This window comes from Ilyonectria robusta (assembly GCF_021365365.1).
Source record: "Ilyonectria robusta strain PMI_751 chromosome Unknown BGZ61scaffold_7, whole genome shotgun sequence".
Lineage (NCBI taxonomy): Eukaryota > Fungi > Ascomycota > Sordariomycetes > Hypocreales > Nectriaceae > Ilyonectria > Ilyonectria robusta.
In genome coordinates this window covers 159,633-177,195 of record NW_025764441.1, presented here as the reverse complement: position 1 = coordinate 177,195, position 17,563 = coordinate 159,633, and the positions used below count along the sequence as shown (strand labels likewise).

General features: G+C 55.9%; 6 protein-coding genes across 6 annotated transcripts; 4 read left to right on the top strand and 2 right to left on the bottom strand.

Annotated features, from left to right (window-relative positions):
• Positions 1-179: 179 nt before the first annotated feature.
• BGZ61DRAFT_476277 (uncharacterized protein) lies at positions 180-942 on the top strand (the record flags this gene model as incomplete). The annotated part of the gene is made up of 2 exons (XM_046248786.1): positions 180-643; positions 687-942. The coding sequence occupies 2 exons, from the start codon at positions 180-182 to the stop codon at positions 940-942; spliced, it is 720 nt and encodes a 239-aa protein (XP_046105824.1).
• A 1,190-nt stretch (positions 943-2,132) lies between these two features.
• BGZ61DRAFT_207000 (uncharacterized protein) lies at positions 2,133-4,913 on the bottom strand. Its single transcript, XM_046237969.1, has 6 exons — positions 4,656-4,913; positions 4,346-4,591; positions 4,071-4,173; positions 3,017-3,983; positions 2,779-2,947; positions 2,133-2,723 (listed from the first exon to the last, which is right to left on the bottom strand). The coding sequence occupies exons 1-6, from the start codon at positions 4,773-4,775 to the stop codon at positions 2,193-2,195; spliced, it is 2,136 nt and encodes a 711-aa protein (XP_046105823.1). The 5' UTR covers positions 4,776-4,913; the 3' UTR covers positions 2,133-2,192.
• A 2,743-nt stretch (positions 4,914-7,656) lies between these two features.
• BGZ61DRAFT_448533 (citrate synthase-like protein) lies at positions 7,657-9,778 on the top strand. Its single transcript, XM_046245492.1, has 5 exons — positions 7,657-7,905; positions 7,976-8,040; positions 8,169-8,362; positions 8,449-9,192; positions 9,264-9,778. Exons 1-5 carry the CDS (start codon positions 7,798-7,800, stop codon positions 9,560-9,562), a joined length of 1,410 nt encoding a protein of 469 aa, XP_046105822.1. The 5' UTR covers positions 7,657-7,797; the 3' UTR covers positions 9,563-9,778.
• Positions 9,779-10,303: 525 nt separating this feature from the next.
• On the top strand, positions 10,304-11,173 carry BGZ61DRAFT_206915 (uncharacterized protein). Its single transcript, XM_046237968.1, has one exon. It carries the CDS (start codon positions 10,589-10,591, stop codon positions 11,051-11,053), a length of 465 nt encoding a protein of 154 aa, XP_046105821.1. The 5' UTR covers positions 10,304-10,588; the 3' UTR covers positions 11,054-11,173.
• An 822-nt stretch (positions 11,174-11,995) lies between these two features.
• On the top strand, positions 11,996-13,157 carry BGZ61DRAFT_448526 (mitochondrial carrier domain-containing protein). Its single transcript, XM_046245491.1, has 2 exons — positions 11,996-12,785; positions 12,850-13,157. Exons 1-2 carry the CDS (start codon positions 12,283-12,285, stop codon positions 12,902-12,904), a joined length of 558 nt encoding a protein of 185 aa, XP_046105820.1. The 5' UTR covers positions 11,996-12,282; the 3' UTR covers positions 12,905-13,157.
• Positions 13,158-13,644: 487 nt separating this feature from the next.
• On the bottom strand, positions 13,645-17,536 carry BGZ61DRAFT_448524 (uncharacterized protein). The gene is made up of 4 exons (XM_046245490.1): positions 17,279-17,536; positions 16,898-17,147; positions 16,703-16,837; positions 13,645-16,653 (listed from the first exon to the last, which is right to left on the bottom strand). The coding sequence occupies exons 1-4, from the start codon at positions 17,281-17,283 to the stop codon at positions 13,987-13,989; spliced, it is 3,057 nt and encodes a 1,018-aa protein (XP_046105819.1). The 5' UTR covers positions 17,284-17,536; the 3' UTR covers positions 13,645-13,986.
• Positions 17,537-17,563: the final 27 nt, after the last annotated feature.

Genomic DNA, 17,563 nt, shown 5'->3' with positions numbered 1-17,563 from the left:
CATCCGTTTCGGCCTACCTAGCTAGTTTGATCGCCTGTAACCCCGTTTGTGCATATCAAAAACTTGTTGCTATATTCCACGATACGGATTGCGGCCGCAAGTTTTCTTTGTTTCTTTTGTTGGACGTGGCACGAGCATCAGACTTACACAAGCTACGTCGTCGTCGCTAATTGTCTCTCATGCGTCTTGGCAGCATGAGAGAGCCACTATCCTCTCGTCGACGGGGCGTTCCGATGGCCTGCACCCAGGGTCCCTCTTCGGTCTCCCACGTTGCACGCGCCTTGGCGATATCGTCTCGTTCGAGGCCCGTGGGCGTTTTATCTGTTGCAGGGTCTCTGCGTCGCCCAGTCCACCTATCCATCCAGCTCGGCCGCCCAGCCCCCCAGGTACAATTCATCTACCGTGCGGTCTTTGTTTGCTACGCGCTCTGTGCTCGTTGCCGGAGCAAAAAGGACGAAGCATTGAGAGAGGGGGACATCTCGATACATCCGGCAGGATCGAGTGGTTCACGTTCGCCAGGGAGACCCAGCCCACACACGGCCGTCCAGGTGCCGGTCCGCGGTGATGAAAGTGACGCATCTGTTCATATAAGCTATGCACACATGGTATTACCAGTGTGGGTGTCGGGCCCGTTCTCTCGCGTGTGCGTTTCGTCCGCCCTGCGCGGCGCTGTGCTGCGCGGCCAGTTGTTCCCGTCCAGATCAGGACTCATCAGTCCACTTTTCCGTCGCCTTTGCGCCGAGGGCGGGCCCGCAGCTGTACTGGACTCTTTCACGCGCTGGCTCACCCGGGTGCGACAGGAAATTGGTGCCTGCGAGTGTCTTATTCCGTCTTCTTTCCAGCTGTGTGGATGAGCTGAGTCGGCGGGTTCCGGGGGTGAGAGTCGTCCCAGAAGGTGTTGCCTACTGCCCTCTTTGGCTCGCGTGTGGTTATGCAGAGTGAGGTTTCAGAAAGTTCCCTCTTAGCGGGACGTCGGTTGGTCGTGTGTCCTGTGAGCAAAGAGACAAGCACCAGTACCGAGCGCCTTTTTTGGGCTTGTTCATCGTGAAGTTATCGTGTAGTGGAGCGGGATCTGTCTTCGTCTGTGTGGGAGGGCGGGTGATGCTGTTTCAGCTTTCGGGTCGAGACGGAGATCGAGACGCAGAGGAATGGGCTCTGTGTCTCGTGAGCGTTAAGCTTATTCCATGTGGTTGTCCTGGGGAGAAACATTCCAACGACGGTCTTACATGTTTGGGCTTGTCTTGTGAGATTATGGCCTTTACCATTCGGCCTCCTAGGCTTATTGCGTAGCGAGGTATGTTCTCTAGAGATTGTTGCCATGGTGAGCCTTCAGTATCTATCTTCTCGGGCATGCATTCGTAAGACCGTCTCGTGCCCATTCCAGTTGTCCCCGAACTCAATGACAGGTCTACGTTTGCAGCAGTGACAAGATCACCAAAGTTTCTCAAGCAAGTCACCACCCGTAACAACTTGATGACCGCTCATGGAAAACATAGTTAATAAATATATAATGCGTGTCTCTTTTAATCTCCCACTCTCCCCGTTTTACTGGAAACATTATGTATGTTGGTCATTGAGGTAATCTTTGCAGATGTGTCCATGGGGCTCTAGGGTAGATCGTCGTCACTTGAAGATCACGAATGAAGTTGAGATTGAGTCTATCAAAGCTAATTATTGAAACGAGTTATCCGTGTGATTTGGCATAGTGTAGAGTTCGCGTGTTTTGGCAAGATAGAGGGTCAATAGCGCTTGATTGAATAATTACTACAATGTTTGCCCAGCTGCACCAATCTAACTCTTAAGCTTCATCGTGATAGGAACCCATCACTACAAACCCCTAAACTCTTCACATTAGTTACCTGTAAGACACATTCACTGTTCGAGTAACTCCACGTAATCGATAATAGTTATTTTAGTAAAGCACTAGCCAATAATTCAGGCATGTCTAATGTACTGTCCCCTTGCCCTCGCGGATGGTCACGTATTGTACCCTCGAGGCTCCGTAGCTATGAACGCTTCACTGGTCGTAATTCACTAGATTCGAGACCCAACCTCCAAACTTTTATAGCATGAGAACATGCGAATCGTGCCGCCAACGCCCCTCGATCAAAGTAAAAGTAAAAAAATGCAGAAAAAGGCCGCCCTATCCGTTCCGTTCGGGTATCATCAAGCTGTCTCTCTCTCTCCATCCCCTAGTTGCCTGCGCTCGGGTCAGGGAACGAAAAGCCCGCAGGGAAGTTGGGCATGCCGTTGGGTAAGGTACCGATGCCGAAGGGGAACCCGGCCATCATGTTCTGCTGATGCTGGACGCCCATGTTGATGTCGTCACGGCGGTCGTCGCGGTGGTCTTCGCCACGGCGATGATGATGGCCGTTGACACCGTTGCCGCCGCCATGACCGTTGCTACCATTGTTGTCGCGGCCTCCTCGTCGCCAGCGAGAAAGATCATCGTCGCGGTTGCGAGTCGACTTGGGTCCGTTGCTGCCGCCCTTGTCGGTCTGCATTCGCCGGCTGATTGCCTTTGAGGAAACTCCGGCACCAATCTCAATGTCGGGCTCCTCAACACACATACCGGCCTCGATGGGACGGCCGCCGCTACCGCCGAAAGGGGCGGTCAGCATCCACTTGCGATCGGCTTCGGTGAGCTTGTGGATAGGAATGACGCTGACACCAGTCGAATAGTCGCTGCAGTCTCTAGGACCGAAGCCGACACCCCAGCGAGTCTTTGTAACGATCAGCTATCACTTCATCAAAGAGTGCAAAATATTGGCAACTTACACGAAGGGGCACTTCTAGGTTTCGAGTATCCTCGGTGCCGTCCTTGGCAGTGACGGCATCCTTGCGGGTGAGCATCTTGACGAAAGCATGTCGCTTGTCCTTGTTGACGATGCAGGTCTGTACAGTACCAAAGCGGCTGAAAATGTTGCGCAGTTCGTTCTCGGAGCATCTGAATTGGGGTTAGCATCGCCAGGATTGGCAAGATTGGGGTCACAGTTGGAGACAAGGCTGTACTCACGTTACCCCTCCTACGAAGAGGGTTCGGCTCAAGACCTTGATTGAGCCCGGAGGCAGGTTGGGATCGAATTCAATCCACTTGTCGCCCTGCTGAGGCTCCTGTGGTGGGCTGGGACTCCGGCCACGGCGTCCGGGCGGGCTACGCTGGCGATAGTCACCTCCGCGGCGCTCATCGTGGCGACCACGATTCGGCGAGTTACGGCCATGGTCCATCCGGTCACGTCCATTTCGGGGCGATCCACGGGCTCCCCAACCTCTGTCGGGAGACCGCGATCGCGATCGGCCGTGATATCTTGGAGGAGATCTTGTACGGTCTTGGTAGTCCCTATCACGTGATTCACCGGGCTGCATCAACGGGCCTCCCCATGCTGGTTGACCAGCCGCATATGGATTCTGCGGCGTCGGCGCGGGAGGTTGAGGGGTTGGTACAGCCCCCGCTCCTCCGCTGCCCATCCCTTGGATCAAAGCCGGGATCTTGTCAAATGGAACGCCCTGATCGGCAAGTGCCTTGATCAGCAAGATCTGCTGCTGGACGTTCGGATCTAGCCCGCCTCCCGTGGCCCCGCCGCCGGGAAGAGCGACGGGGAATGGGTTGGGCGCATTACTCGGGTTGTTCGGGATAGCACCTGGAAGAGCATTCTGGCCCGGCATCTGAGGCAGAGCAAAGGGCAGAGACGGCACATTTACAGGCTGCGAGGTCGGGGGGTAGGATACGGGCATCTGGGCCTGCGGCAGAGCCGACGACACTGGTAGCGGCAATCCCGTGGCAGGCAAATTATACGACGCAGTCGGAGCCGGGAGGACTGAGGGAGCCGGAGGCATACTGGTGTTTTGGCGCGCAATATTGGCGAGAGCCTCCAAGATGGAGGAGCCGTTGGGGGCTGTAAGTCCTGCGGGGGCCCCGGACTTGCCCTGCAGCGAAGCCATCAGGTTGGGCGGAGGACTACCAGGAGGTGTTGTGGAGGTTGCTACAGTATACGGGTTAGAATTTGAGTGTTTCCCCAAGGTTGGGAACATGAACCCAGCGTGTGGATTATTGTCCGAGGACGACGTACTTGGTGGTGGAGGGGCATTGAGCTTCTCCTTGAAGGACTCGATCATTAGCGTGGGAAAGGTTTGGCCCTTCTCCCAGATGTCAAGGAGTTTCTTAATCTTTTCCTGCACGTCGGGTGTTATGTGAGTTACAATCCAAATGATACGAGACGTGATGATGAGCAGAATCATGGGTTTTGGCAGGTCGCGGCGCCAACCTGCCTTGATTATGCGTCGTGACACACATCCCACACGGACAGCTACACAAGGGAAATATTGCGAGTACAAAGATGCGTACCTTTTGCTCCTCTGGGGCGGTTTGCAGGATGTCATTCATCAAAACGGGCATGAGTTCCGTCACTCTGTGGACGCCAGCGGCGTAGGTTCCATCCTGGGCAGAGCTGTTTATTGCCTGTGCCTGGGCCTTTGCCTGCTCCAGCCATTTTCGGGTTACAGAGTCTACGACGTAGAGTACTCCCAACTTGTGTGTTCCAGGTGCCTTCTTGAAGTGGGTGTAGATCTTCTGGATGAGAACAGACTCGGACTGTCGGATAATGGGTCAGCAACTGCGGGACAAATGAAGACGACTTTGTCCGTGGAAAGCATACCTGGATGTTGGAGACACAGAGCGATGTGAGACTGGTGATGCGAGATCCGGAAACTCCTGGGGGCTTCAAATTCAGCATGGCCTGGAGGCCAGCTTCTAGGTCTGCTACTGCGGAAGCCATGGCGGGCAGAAGGAATCCTCGGACTACACGGGATGCCGCAAAGGAACAGTCCTAGATATAGACGATAACCCGGAACGGACGCGGTCGGGAAATGTCAAAACGTGTGGTGAGGATCTGAAGCACGCGAGAAGAGAGAAAAGTGAAAATTTCCCGGGTGCGGATTTTTTGCCGCGTCTGTCAGGTACGAAGGCCGGGGGCCCGTTTACGCAGTCGCGACTGACGGTGTATACGAGAAGACTCAGGATCGCTATGTCGCGAATACAAAGAAGGCAGGCCTCAGGAGTACGGGATGGTATGGTACGTGTTGTGCCAGAAACGCTCTTCTACTGTGGTGCCAGGACTCTCGACGTTACAGAGCCTAGAAGCAGCTGCGGAAAGCGCCAAACGGGTCCGTCTAGAAGTCGTCGACACTACGGGGTGTCGAGGAGAGTACAGGTGGTTGAAGGAGAATAGCAGCCCGTTTCGTCTGGATGGGCGCGATGGCGATGGTCGAGATGGTCGTCGTCGTGTGACGATGGAGTGATGTGAACGGAGGAAAAGAGGGAGGCGAAGAGGGTGCCTGGTGGAGTCAGTTTTGGGTCACATGGAATGCGAAACGCGAAAGAGGGCGCGGCGCAATTTGCCGGTGTTTAAGCGGCAGAGAGATAACGGGCAGTGAAAAGCTTGCAGGTGGACCCAAACATGGCAGCCCGACAGTGATGTCATGTGCATATTCAGTCATGTGTAATCACACGTGACATGCGTCATTGCGGTGATTATTCTTCCTCTTCCGGAATACTTGCGGCTGCAGAGCGGTTGGATGGCTATGGATGGATATTCCGGTTACGTTAGGTAGTTCGTCCTGTAAGGAAGCGGTAGCTTATCCCGACCCTCTCTCTATCTTATAAGCCGTACTCGCATTGAGCTGTTTTGAACGCCCCGTCATCGGCGGTCGGTCACGAACAAAACGACCACCCCAGGATGAGCAGGACCACATGGCGCACCGTGAGATGTACAGGTGACAGCGTGGCGGCATTAATAATGCTGGGTTTGCCAAGGGCTCAGGTCCCGAGGCCTATCTACAGGGCACGGCAATGCAGGTTATTTTTTTTTCTCTTGGTGATGGCGAAAATGCCAGCAGTTACCCTGGAGGCGGCATCATGGGGGCACGGAGGTTGGAATAGCCGACGACAGCTGCGCCAAGCGCGTCACAGAACTGAGCTGGTCGGTCGATCGGATGCTATGCAACTACTTTAGCAGCCCAGATTGGGAGGAGACTTGGCGGGTACATACGTTTATTCCGTGTCTGCGCAAGCTGTCAGAGATTCGGAGAGGAGGGGTGAGGGGAGCTTTCTCCTCACGGCTCCTCCAAGCACAACACGGACAGCCAAAAAAAAAAAAAAAAAAAAGAGATCAGTTGGCGCCGGATGGAGGGGGCTTCGGCAGTCCGAGCATGCGCCGCTGGGAAGGGTTTGGAGGGCCGGTGGCGGCGGCAATGGGGCACGGGAGATCCGGGCGCCCACGCTGGAGCAGCCCTGGGCCCCTCCTTGAGAGAATCTCAGCTGGAGCTAGAGCAAGAACAGGCAGGCCAGATCCGGGCTACGGAGGACTGGCAAGCATGGAGCATGGAGCATGGAGGGCATGGAGGGCATGGGAGGGGCACTAATCCTACGTTAGCAGGAACCCATCTGACGTCAAGGATACCTGGAAGGCCAGCGTGTGGCCGAGGTCCCCCGAGCAAACCAGACGTGGGCACCTCCACTATTCGGTAGCATTTGGCTCCAAAAGAAGCGCTGTGCAGTGGATTCTAGAGCAGACAACACTGTCCAGCACTGTCGGGGCGGTTGGCCCGAGTAAGGGGCTGCTGCGTTGTTTCTGTGGATGAGCTGTGGATGAGCGGCGCCCACGGGGGCACGACACCCTCGCCTCTCACCTCAAACTCATGTACCTCGGGCAACTGGGACGTAATTGGGACAGCATTCGTCGAGCAACGCAGCTAGTTGAAGCCCAACTGTGCAATTGGACTGGTGGCGTAGTGCGTACAGTAACGCCCGGAGCTGGGCCCAGCAACGGGATGGTGGAGGAGGAGGAGGGCGGATAGTGGGAGGTACTTGGTTGGGGGGATGTCACTCCCAGGTTCCTCCCTCCTCCGTGTGAATGGCGGCGGACGGAACGAACACCTCTATTTCCGAGCATCCCGTCCGTCCAGATCCTGCATCCGACACGAAAAACAATACCCTCACTTCACATGCTGACGAACGGCGTTGGGCGGCGACACCAGGACAGGATTGGAGTGGCTTGGACACGCATACTCATGGGTTTGATCACTTGCTCTCTCTCTCACACACACACACACCTCAAATTTTAAAAATCCAATTGACGCTGGATGGCTGCCGTGGCGGCACGAACTCCTACTCCAGTGGCTGCAAGCCCTTCTCTTCCTTCCTTTTTCCTCCCCGGGCCAAGCAACCCCAGACGGATGTAGGCAGGCTGGCGGGCCAGCTGTTGGGGGGCCAGGCTCTGAGCGACGTCGAATTGGAGGCTGCATCGTCGGTTCGACCAGGGTTACGGCGATGGATGGGAGTTTTTTTGGGGCTTGCAGGTTGGGGGTGGTACCTCAGTCCCTCACAGGTTACCGGGCCCCCAGGAGCCTCCCCCAGCGGCGCCCCCAGCTCCCCAGAAGGCGCGCACTGTCCCCTGTAAAACCCTGCAACAAACGGCCCCCCCTGTAGATGCGCCCCGTAACTTGGCGCTGCGACACTGCAACTGCAACACTGCGACAACCGACGACGTATCCGTGGATTGTACCTTCTGGAGCTGGAGGCACGCATCCGTGGCCACTGCCTCCCCAGCTCCACTGTCCCACACCCCCCGTCTCCGTCCCCGTCTCCGAGCAGGTCACGGCCGGCCTATTTTTTCTACCTGCGCCTTTTTTACTTGGACTCTTCCTCTTTTCCATCCTCTCATCTCTCCCGGCCTCTCCGCCACTCTGTTCATTCTTCCTCCTGCACCGTCTCGTCCTTGCATCATCCCGCTGTTCATCATGGCCTCTGTCACCCGTCTCAGCAACGCTGCCCTGCGGGCTTCCCTCCGCACCTCCGTTAACGGCTCCGCCTTCAACGCCGTCCGATGCTACTCGGCTAAGACCCAGGTATGTACGGAGAGCTCTCGACGAGCTCAATTCCTCGGCTATGGTTCATCATCACTAACACCCGGCGCAGACCCTCAAGGAGCGATTCGCCGAGCTGCTGCCCGAGAAGATCGAGCAGGTCAAGGCCCTCCGCAAGTTAGTCGCCCTCCCCACCACCGATGGCCAACATTCCCGCCGACGTTTGGTCGTCGTGTCGCGGACATTGGCCATTGGCCGTTGACATTTGCCGCGCCTTTGATATACATGCTGACATTCAATGGCAGGGAGCATGGCTCCAAGGTCATCGACACCGTCACCCTCGACCAGGTCTATGGCGGTGCCCGTGGCATCAAGTCCCTTGTCTGGGAGGGTTCCGTCCTCGATGCTGAGGAGGGTATCCGATTCCGTGGCAAGACCATCCCCGAGTGCCAGGAGCTTCTCCCCAAGGCCCCCGGTGGCAAGGAGCCTCTCCCCGAGGGTAAGTTCCAGGATTCACGATTTGCGACCCCGCGCGCATTGGTCGTGGGTGCGCTTTGCGGCATGTGCTGACCCCCGCTCCCACAGGTCTTTTCTGGCTTCTCCTGACCGGCGAGGTCCCTACCGAGCAGCAGGTCCGTGACCTCTCTGCCGAGTGGGCTGCCCGATCCGATCTCCCCAAGTTCGTCGAGGAGCTCATCGACCACTGCCCGACCGACCTCCACCCCATGGCTCAATTCTCCCTGGCCGTGACTGCTCTCGAGCACACCTCCAGCTTCGCCAAGGCCTACGCCAAGGGCATCAACAAGAAGGAGTACTGGGGCTACACCTTTGAGGATTCCATGGACCTCATTGCCAAGCTCCCCAACATTGCCTCGCGCATCTACCAGAACGTCTTCAAGGGCGGCAAGGTTGCCCCCATCCAGAAGGACAAGGATTACTCCTTCAACTTCGCCAACCAGCTCGGATTCGGCGAGAACAAGGACTTTGTTGAGCTCATGCGTCTGTACCTGACCATCCACACCGACCACGAGGGTGGTAACGTCAGCGCCCACACCACCCACCTGGTCGGCAGCGCCCTCAGCTCCCCCTTCCTGTCTCTCGCCGCCGGTCTCAACGGTCTGGCCGGTCCCCTGCACGGCCTGGCCAACCAGGAGGTGCTCAACTGGCTCACTGAGATGAAGAAGGTTGTTGGCGATGACCTCAGCGACAAGGCCATTACCGATTACCTCTGGTCTACCCTGAACGCTGGACGTGTCGTCCCCGGTTACGGCCACGCTGTTCTCCGCAAGACTGACCCCCGTTACACCGCTCAGCGCACTTTCGCCCAAGGTACGTAGTCGACCCGGTCGCACATTTCATTTTTATTTTTAGCTTGAACAGAGATGCTAACAACGCCACAGCCAACATGCCCGACGACCCCATGTTCAAGCTCGTCAGCCAGGTCTACAAGATCGCCCCCGGTGTCCTGACTGAGCACGGCAAGACCAAGAACCCCTACCCCAACGTCGACGCCCACTCTGGTGTCCTTCTCCAGTACTATGGCTTGAACGAGGCCAGCTACTACACCGTCCTCTTCGGTGTTTCGCGAGCCATTGGTGTCCTCCCCCAGCTGATCATCGACCGTGCTTACGGCGCCCCCATCGAGCGCCCCAAGTCCTTCTCCACCGAGAAGTGGATCGAGATCACCAACAAGCTGTAAATGGGATTACGAAGCAGTGGATGAATAAGAATGGAAACGGACAGACGACGGAACGAGGACAACGAGTTGTTCACTACGAGGAGGGACGCCAGGCGGATGGGAAGCAAGGATTTGCCAACACCAATGGCGCTTGTACAATACAACGGGACTGTTTTCGTTTGGTAATGAGCCACACAGGTCGTCGCGAAGCGGGCCTGAATGATTTTTTACAATTAAGATTATGCATGGTCTGCACGCAGGGCACATGCAAGAATGCGCAAACGTGATTGTGTTGGTGGTGACGGTGATGCCGATTGGACCCTTGTCGTGATGTTTCTGTGGGTTTGGAGATTGTTGATGCTGACGTCGATATCGGAGGCCAGATTTCGAATGCCGTGTTGCGTCAGCGCCGATCTGACATTTTTTCTTTTCCATGTTTTCTAAACTCGGGTGTTGACCCCAAAGAAAAATACCCATGCATCAAAATGTGTCATGGCAACAAGGGTCCAAAGCTCGAGTGCCAGGCGCCACAGGAGCTCTGATCCGGGCCGCGACCGGGGAGCTTGGGTGGGCGTTTCCGAGTACTCCCAGCGAGTCCCAGGGGCTCAACAATCGGCGTTGGGAGTTGAGAGAGGCGCTGGGCAGGGCTGTTGAGAGCAGTAAAGGGCGGCCCTAATTTGCCAACAGCGCGCCACAGGGGCCAGATGCGGACTGTGAGTGGCCAGACTGGGGACTCCTGGGATGCGGGAGGCTGGACGAGGCCAACTATTGAATAACTGAATGGGAGTGTGAGAGGTGACAGGCAGGGATTGGGAGTAACTAGAGAGAGGTAAGATGTTTTAGGCGGTCTGAGTAGCAACCCGCCCTTGCTGAGGCGTCCCAAGTTACGTTAATGCTGCGGTTGTGCTCCTGTACTGCTTGTTGCTGCTTGTTACTGCTGTGTGCTCTTGTACTTGGCAGCCAACCACGCGTGGACTTTGATGTCCGTGGCGGTGGATCGGCCGCCGCCCGTGCTCGGCCGGGTTTAGACAGGGAGCAAGTCGGAGAATGGGGATTCTCGGGTTCATTTTGTTGTGCGGTTGGCTGGCTGGGCCAATGATTTCTGTTTCTCTTTTTTCTGGCTTTTTGGCTTTTGGCTTTTGGCTTTTTTTTCTTCTGGGTCATGGGTTGGTTCTCTCCATCCAGCTCCTCTCGGCACGCCAACGAAGAATTAGCTCCGCCCGTCTTTTCCTCGTTGGTGTGTCTCAGCTCAGTCTCACAGGCTTTGCCTTTCGTTGCAGCTCAGGCCGAGCTTCAGGGTCCGCCGCCCCACGGAAGGACGCCTCCGAATGTGCGCTGGTTCGCACCCCTCACCTCACCTCCATTCCGTTCCCCTCCCGCCCCGGATTTCACATGGCATCCATCCATCTTATCTTGGCTGCTCCCTTTTCTGGCGCCGGCTCGGCTTGTCGTGGCATGGCGTCTTGTCCAACCAGCATTTGGGGCGCAGTGCGTCGGTCAAGACTTAGGTGAGGAGGCATGTACCTCGGGCTGTATGTAGAAGAGATAGACAGACGGATACGGGCTGTGCTAAGCTGAGGTGTGCTGGGCTAGCAGCTTCTCTTGGGTTTTGTTGTGTGAGCATTTAATAGCAATCTGTCATCCTCTCGACTGTGCACTTGTGCCTTCCCCTTCCTTCTTCACTCATCACCGTCTCAGGTATAACAAGCATCGTACCGTATCTCTCTCCGTAAGTCGCCTCCCTCTCTTGAATTGAAAATCCAACCCTGGGGAGCCTACATACGTGCGTTGCAAGACCCGATCTAAGCCACGCATTCCCGCCTCCCTGTCTGTCTGCCCCTGCGCGAGCCCCAAATTACAAAGCCTCGCCAGAAACTGGTCAACGGACAGAGCAACAATTACCAGAAACACGTGCTAAAACCGGACCCCTCCAGCGAACCAGAAACACAAAAAGCCCGGGCTACTCCAGCGGATTCCTCCCGAACCGCCCTCTCCCTCAACCTCGGCTTTCCCTCCGCAAAACCCTCGCTCCCAGCAAATCCGCAATCCTCACTGCTCTCAGTCTTCGCCGCATCTGACTCAGCAAGCCTTCCCCCACGCTTGCTTCCCTGAAATCGCTCCCTGCTACGCACCTGCTGCACCGCAAGCTCCCGCGTCCACCTATTTTTCCCACTCCCCCTCTCTCCCCAACTCGCGACGAAGCTCCCTCTTCCCTTGGTCAGGGCCCCTTATTCTGCGACATCACCAAGTCATGGCTGCTACTACCACCGCCGTCTCCGGCCCCGCCGCGGGCAACAAGCTGGAGAAGAAGCCCGTCAAGTTCTCCAACTTGCTCCTGGGCGCCAGCTTGAACCTGTTTGAGGTGACGACGCTCGGCCAGCCGCTGGAGGTCGTCAAGACCACCATGGCTGCCAACCGTGGCGACGGCTTCTCCCAGGCTCTGGGACGTGTCTGGGCCCGAGGTGGTCCCCTTGGCTGTGAGTAAACCCGTCTTTCCCAATCTCTCAGATCTCCAAAACCATCGCAATTGGTCCAAACCCACCTGCTGACCATGTACCTCTCATCGCGCAGTCTACCAAGGCCTCATCCCCTGGGCCTGGATTGAAGCCTCCACCAAGGGTGCCGTCCTCCTCTTCGTCGCCTCCGAGGCCGAATTCTACGCCCGCAGCTACGGCGCCTCCGAGTTTGGCGGTGGCATCATCGGTGGTATCACCGGCGGTGTCGCCCAGGCCTACGCCACCATGGGCTTCTGCACTTGCATGAAGACGGTCGAGATCACCCAACACAAGATGGCTGCCACCGGTGTCAAGCCTCAGTCTACCTTTCAGACCTTCATGGGCATCTACAACAAGGAGGGCATCCGCGGCATCAACAAGGGTGTCAACGCCGTTGCCATCCGTCAGATGACCAACTGGGGTAGCCGTTTCGGTCTCAGCCGTCTTGCCGAGGGCTGGATCCGCAGCGCCACTGGTAAGAGGGATGGCGAGAAGCTCGGTGTCTGGGAGAAGATCCTCGCCAGTGGTATTGGTGGTGGTCTCAGTGCATGGAACCAGCCCATTGAGGTTATCCGTGTCGAGATGCAGAGCAAGAAGGAGGATCCCAACCGTCCCAAGAAGATGACGGTCGGCAACACTTTCAAGTACATTTACGATTCCAACGGTATCAGGGGTCTTTACCGTGGTGTCGCCCCCCGTATTGGTTTGGGCATTTGGCAGACGGTTTGCATGGTTGCGTTTGGTGACATGTGAGTTATTCCATCCCTTGAGCCCCAGGTCAGAGAACCTTTGCTAACCATGTTTCAACTACAGGGCTAAGGCTTATGTTGAGAAGCTGACCGGCGATTCGGTTACTGCTAAGCATTAAGAGGCGTTCATGGGAAGCGGCGAAGATAATCGCTCAAAGGGTAATACCCAATGCGTTTTTATGTTTCTTGGATTACTTGGGTTTTTCTCTGATAGGTGCCACGGAGATCGTGGATATGATCTGGTCAGGGGAAGCGGTCGCCGCCTTATGCATGTGTTTCTTTTTTGACACTATCTATTGTAGACATGGTTCCGGGTCTGTGAGGGAACGGGCTTATACGAAATAGACGAAAATCATCATTGTTTCTGATAAACATTTGTTTCTTGTTATGCGTGCTTGTCTTGCTTGGTCGTAGATGTCCCCTACTGGTGAAGTTGTCCGTATCTTTCTGTTTGGCAATATCACAGGCTCTCAAGTCTATCGGAACTCCTCCACCGTCCAGTGTCCGACCTGGGCAGATCCGTACCTACGTCGTCGGTTCTATCCGACTCGGCTCGAATCGCCATCATGAACCCGGACACACATGTCCGCGACCGTCGTTCCACGCTCTCCCAACCCCGACTACCCCTCCTCGCCGCCCAATTCTCCGATGAAGAAACTCATTCCCCCTCTCATCCACCGTGATAAAACATGTCCGGAGCTCGGTCGCCGACCGTTTGTCGCCAGGTCGGCCGAGATTGTGAGCTCTTTTTCACAATATCCCTCGGAATACGACCCGGTGTCGGGGACGCCCGGTAGGGGAGCCGAGGCTCGGGGTTGACATGCGGTAGCTACCCTACACGTTTTGCTTTAAAATCGTCTCAGGGCTATTTAAAGGGTCAAAGGGGAATGTTGGGGGCTTCCGGACGGTGTGATACGGGTCGTAGTGCTATTTTTACTTGTATAGCTACGTATTGGGTGGATGTATTATCTATGTGATGCTGATATATCTCAGTCGAGCTGATTTAAGGTCGGGAGATTCTGATGTATATGCAAGGTACTTCAGAATTGGGGGTTTGGACAAGGGAGACAAAACGCAGCCAGGGCTACATGTACATATGGACTGATTTATTAACATTTCCCCACGTTATGCCGCCTCCTTCCCCGGAATCGGCATTGCATTACAGCTGGGGGTCTATGTACCCATGACACGATGGGCCAAGCTACTCGTACCTGCGTGGAGGTGACGGGGACCTGGGCGTCTCCTCATACTCATACCCCCAATCCTCCTCGGGGTTTAATACCGCCCCAGCCTCCCTCAGCTGCGCCAAGCTCCACACCGGCATGTCCATCACCGCAAGGTCCTGCTTCTCGTTCTCGTAGTGCGCGTTTAGGAGCCGCTCATTCGGAGAGCCAGGTGCTCTGAGGCGGCGTACGGAGCGGCGCCGGCCGCCGCGACTTGCAGCGGTGCTCACGAGTTGATTTCGCTCAAAGTCGGCGAGGAGGGGCAGGGCCGGGTCGCTGTTGAGGTGGGCCTCCCGGCGGAAGAGGCCCGTCGCGGCGTACTTTGGGCCTTGGACTGCGCCGATGACAGGATTGCGGTTCAGAGTGAGCTGCTGGGACTCGAGGTAAGTGTTGCGTGAGTACACGGCAATGTCGGATTCCGAGTCGTCTTCATCCGCGTCCATCGTATCATCATCTTCAACCACGGCGTCCCGGTCGGCATCTGGAGGAGGAGGCTCTGGGTGTGGTATCAACGGCTTCGATCTTCGGACACGTTGGCTTGACCCGGGCAACGCGATAAAGTGCGATTCTGGCACATCTCTCTCATCAACAGAAAATATAAAGATACGACCAGTGGCGTCACCGACCGCCAGCTTCCTGCGGTCCGGAGAAAAGGTGCCAAATGAGATGGGGCCCGGGGCTTCGAGCAGGTCGCGCACCAGCGGCTTACGCCTGTTGCGCACATTCCAGACCTTGACTTTCCCATCGCTGGAACCCGTGTAGAAGCGGTCGGCTGACGATCCCCACGCTGTAAACTTGACGCCCGTGTCCTCCCTCTCGCGGTCCTCGTAGAACTCGTCCAAGGGGTACCCGTGCTTTAAAATGTGGATCGGCTTGTCGCCCTGTGCAGTGTCCCAGACGTAGACGTTGCCATCGGTGCACGCCGCCGTGATATACGCATGCCGAACCGAGTTTGGCCTAAAAGTCAGTTCGTTGATGTCTGATGCAAAGCAATCGAGAGCCTGAAACTGGCTGTAGGCCCCATCTTGGCGCTCCCTATCTCGCCGGAAGATGTGTATCTGGGTTCTGACATTGTGGTCGATCGTAAAAGTGCATAGTGTTGTCGCAACGATAAAACATGCAACCTTTGGGTGCCATGCCACTTCAAAGACATTGGCCGTCGACGCGGTCATGACAGGCAGACGACGGCCCTCTGCGGCATCCCACAGGGTAATCTCGCCCGAGTTCCTTTTGTCCTCTGGAATATCGAGGTCTTCGCCGCTTGTGCTCCGTGGCGAATACCCAATTAGAAGCAAGTGTTGGGTTCCTGGTGCTCGTCCCCACTGCAGAGTCGCGGGGAAATACGCCCACTTATCGGAGCCATCTGCATCGGTTCGCGTGCACGAGAGGCTCTGGACTGAGCTCTCAGCAACATTGTCCGGATTGACAGTATAGACTCGTACAGCCTCGCTAGGCGAGTCGGCAGCTGTGGCAACGCGGCCAGATCCATCCTTGGCTGCGATAACGAAGTTGACGATGCTCGTGTGTTGCCATGTTGCAAGAGCCTCTATAGACCGACCAGTCGGATCGACCTTCCATACCTTTACCGTCTTGTCGAAACTGGACGTAAAAGCTAAATCAAAGTCCTCATCGTAGTCGGAGGATACGACCGATGAGTAGAGCCACGGGTCCTGACTGCGACGCATGGCCTCTGTGGAGTTCTCGCCCTTTTCTACTCGAGGCCTGGGTATTCGGTGGTCGGGAAATGATCGGAGTGTGCCTTCGGTGGTGGAGCAAAGAAGCAAGTTGCCGGGCTTATTATACTGTTGGTTGTGAGTATCTGAATGTGCCGTGGTTCCGCATATTAGGTTGTCGCTAGAAACCCAAGATCCGGTCGTGATGTCTCCGGCGCAGTTGGTGAACTCAGCCACGACCTGCAGATCATCCTCTCGAGCCTTTGTCAATTCATTTTGAAAGTTGACAAGCTGTCTCGTTCGCCCGAAGCCAATGTTGCCCTCCATCTCTCGGGCCAGGAGCAACGACGTAACACGGCTTGCTCGTGCGGCCTCGGCTCGTTGGTTGTTGACATCGCGGCTCATGGATAGCATGCAGCCGTCAGATAGCGGAGTAGCCTGCCCTGCTAGCAAATCCGAGCAGAAATTCCGTATGTCCTCGCTCATCCGGCCCTTGAGTTTGCCTTGCACTGTCTTGGGAATATCGTAGATGTGGCATCGTTCGGCGAGGGCCTCCACAGTGGCAGGGACCGCCTCTGACTCGTATTCGGAGACACACTCGGCGATCTTGGCGATCTCGTCTGAGGTAAAGTCCACATGGTAGACTGTAGGTTGCGATGGTACACGGTATCGTGGTTGGAGGGGATGCAATGCCCCTTTAGCAATTGCATCGCGGCTCGCTGCCGTTTGATAGGGGCGATTGTCGAGGTGAAAGTATGGATTATTTGATTTTGGCTCGGTGCGTTTCGTCCGTAGCCTATACGGCAGGCGGTCGAAGTTACCTAGATCGTGGGGTTCTTCGTTCGTCGTTGGTTGTGAGGGACGTGGAGGCTTATGTATTTGTTTGGGGGCAACCTCCGATCCCGGCCCTAAAGGGTTCGTGGTACGTATCAACGACTCGATCAGCGGTGATTCAATGGGGATTCGATATTCCTTCGCCAAGTTAGCTTCTAGACCGTATGCCAGCTCTTGACACACGTACTGGTAGTTTTGTGAGCCTCGCGATTTCGTGTCGTGCCCGCACCGCAATGACGGCCTCGTCCTGGGGGGTTAAGTACCCATTCGTCTCGTCGAGTCGCGTCCGGAACCTCGCGGTTCTAGCGAGAGCAGTTACAGCCTGGAGAAACGGTCCGCGTTAGCCCTCGCACTCAAGCGTTTGTTAGACCTCTCCCCATACCTGAACGGCGAGGTTGTTAACGTAATAAACACCTTCAGGTAGCGACCTCACCACCTGGCTGACGTGTGGTAAAACTTGCTCCTGCAAGCACTCCTTAAGTCCGCGCCGACGCGTGAGGGCATTGTCGACGCGCCTCCGTTTGACGGGAGGCTCGTCATGGGGTATCGGTAGTAGCTGTACCGGCGCGACAGGAAACTGCAGCGTAGGTGTCGGAGGGCGATGCGTCTCATCCGTGAGGTCAATGTACGCCCTAGTCGCAGTCGCGGTAAGCCCTAAGCTCATGGGGACGACGGCACCGAGGGAAGAGGACGTAATAGAGAGCTTTTGAGAGCGTTCTTTGTGCGTGAAGAAGGGTGAGTATCATAAGGAGCCAATACTTACCACATGGCTCCGTGATCTGCTGCCGGAGTGGTTATAGGTTCTAGAAGGGGTTTAGCAGGCGCTACTAAGCTTAGAACCCGGAAAAACGTTGTTTAGGCCGGTATAGCCACTCATAGCTATTTTAGGTATTAGGAGGTTTGCTTACTACTGTTTTTCAAGAATATGAATAAAGAGCCTAAATAATTTGGACCCCCGTTTTTATGCTTAGTCATCACAAAATAGCTATTTATTTAGCTTAAAACAGTTAGCCTAACTTTAGGCTATTGGATTTTGCATCACCTAAAG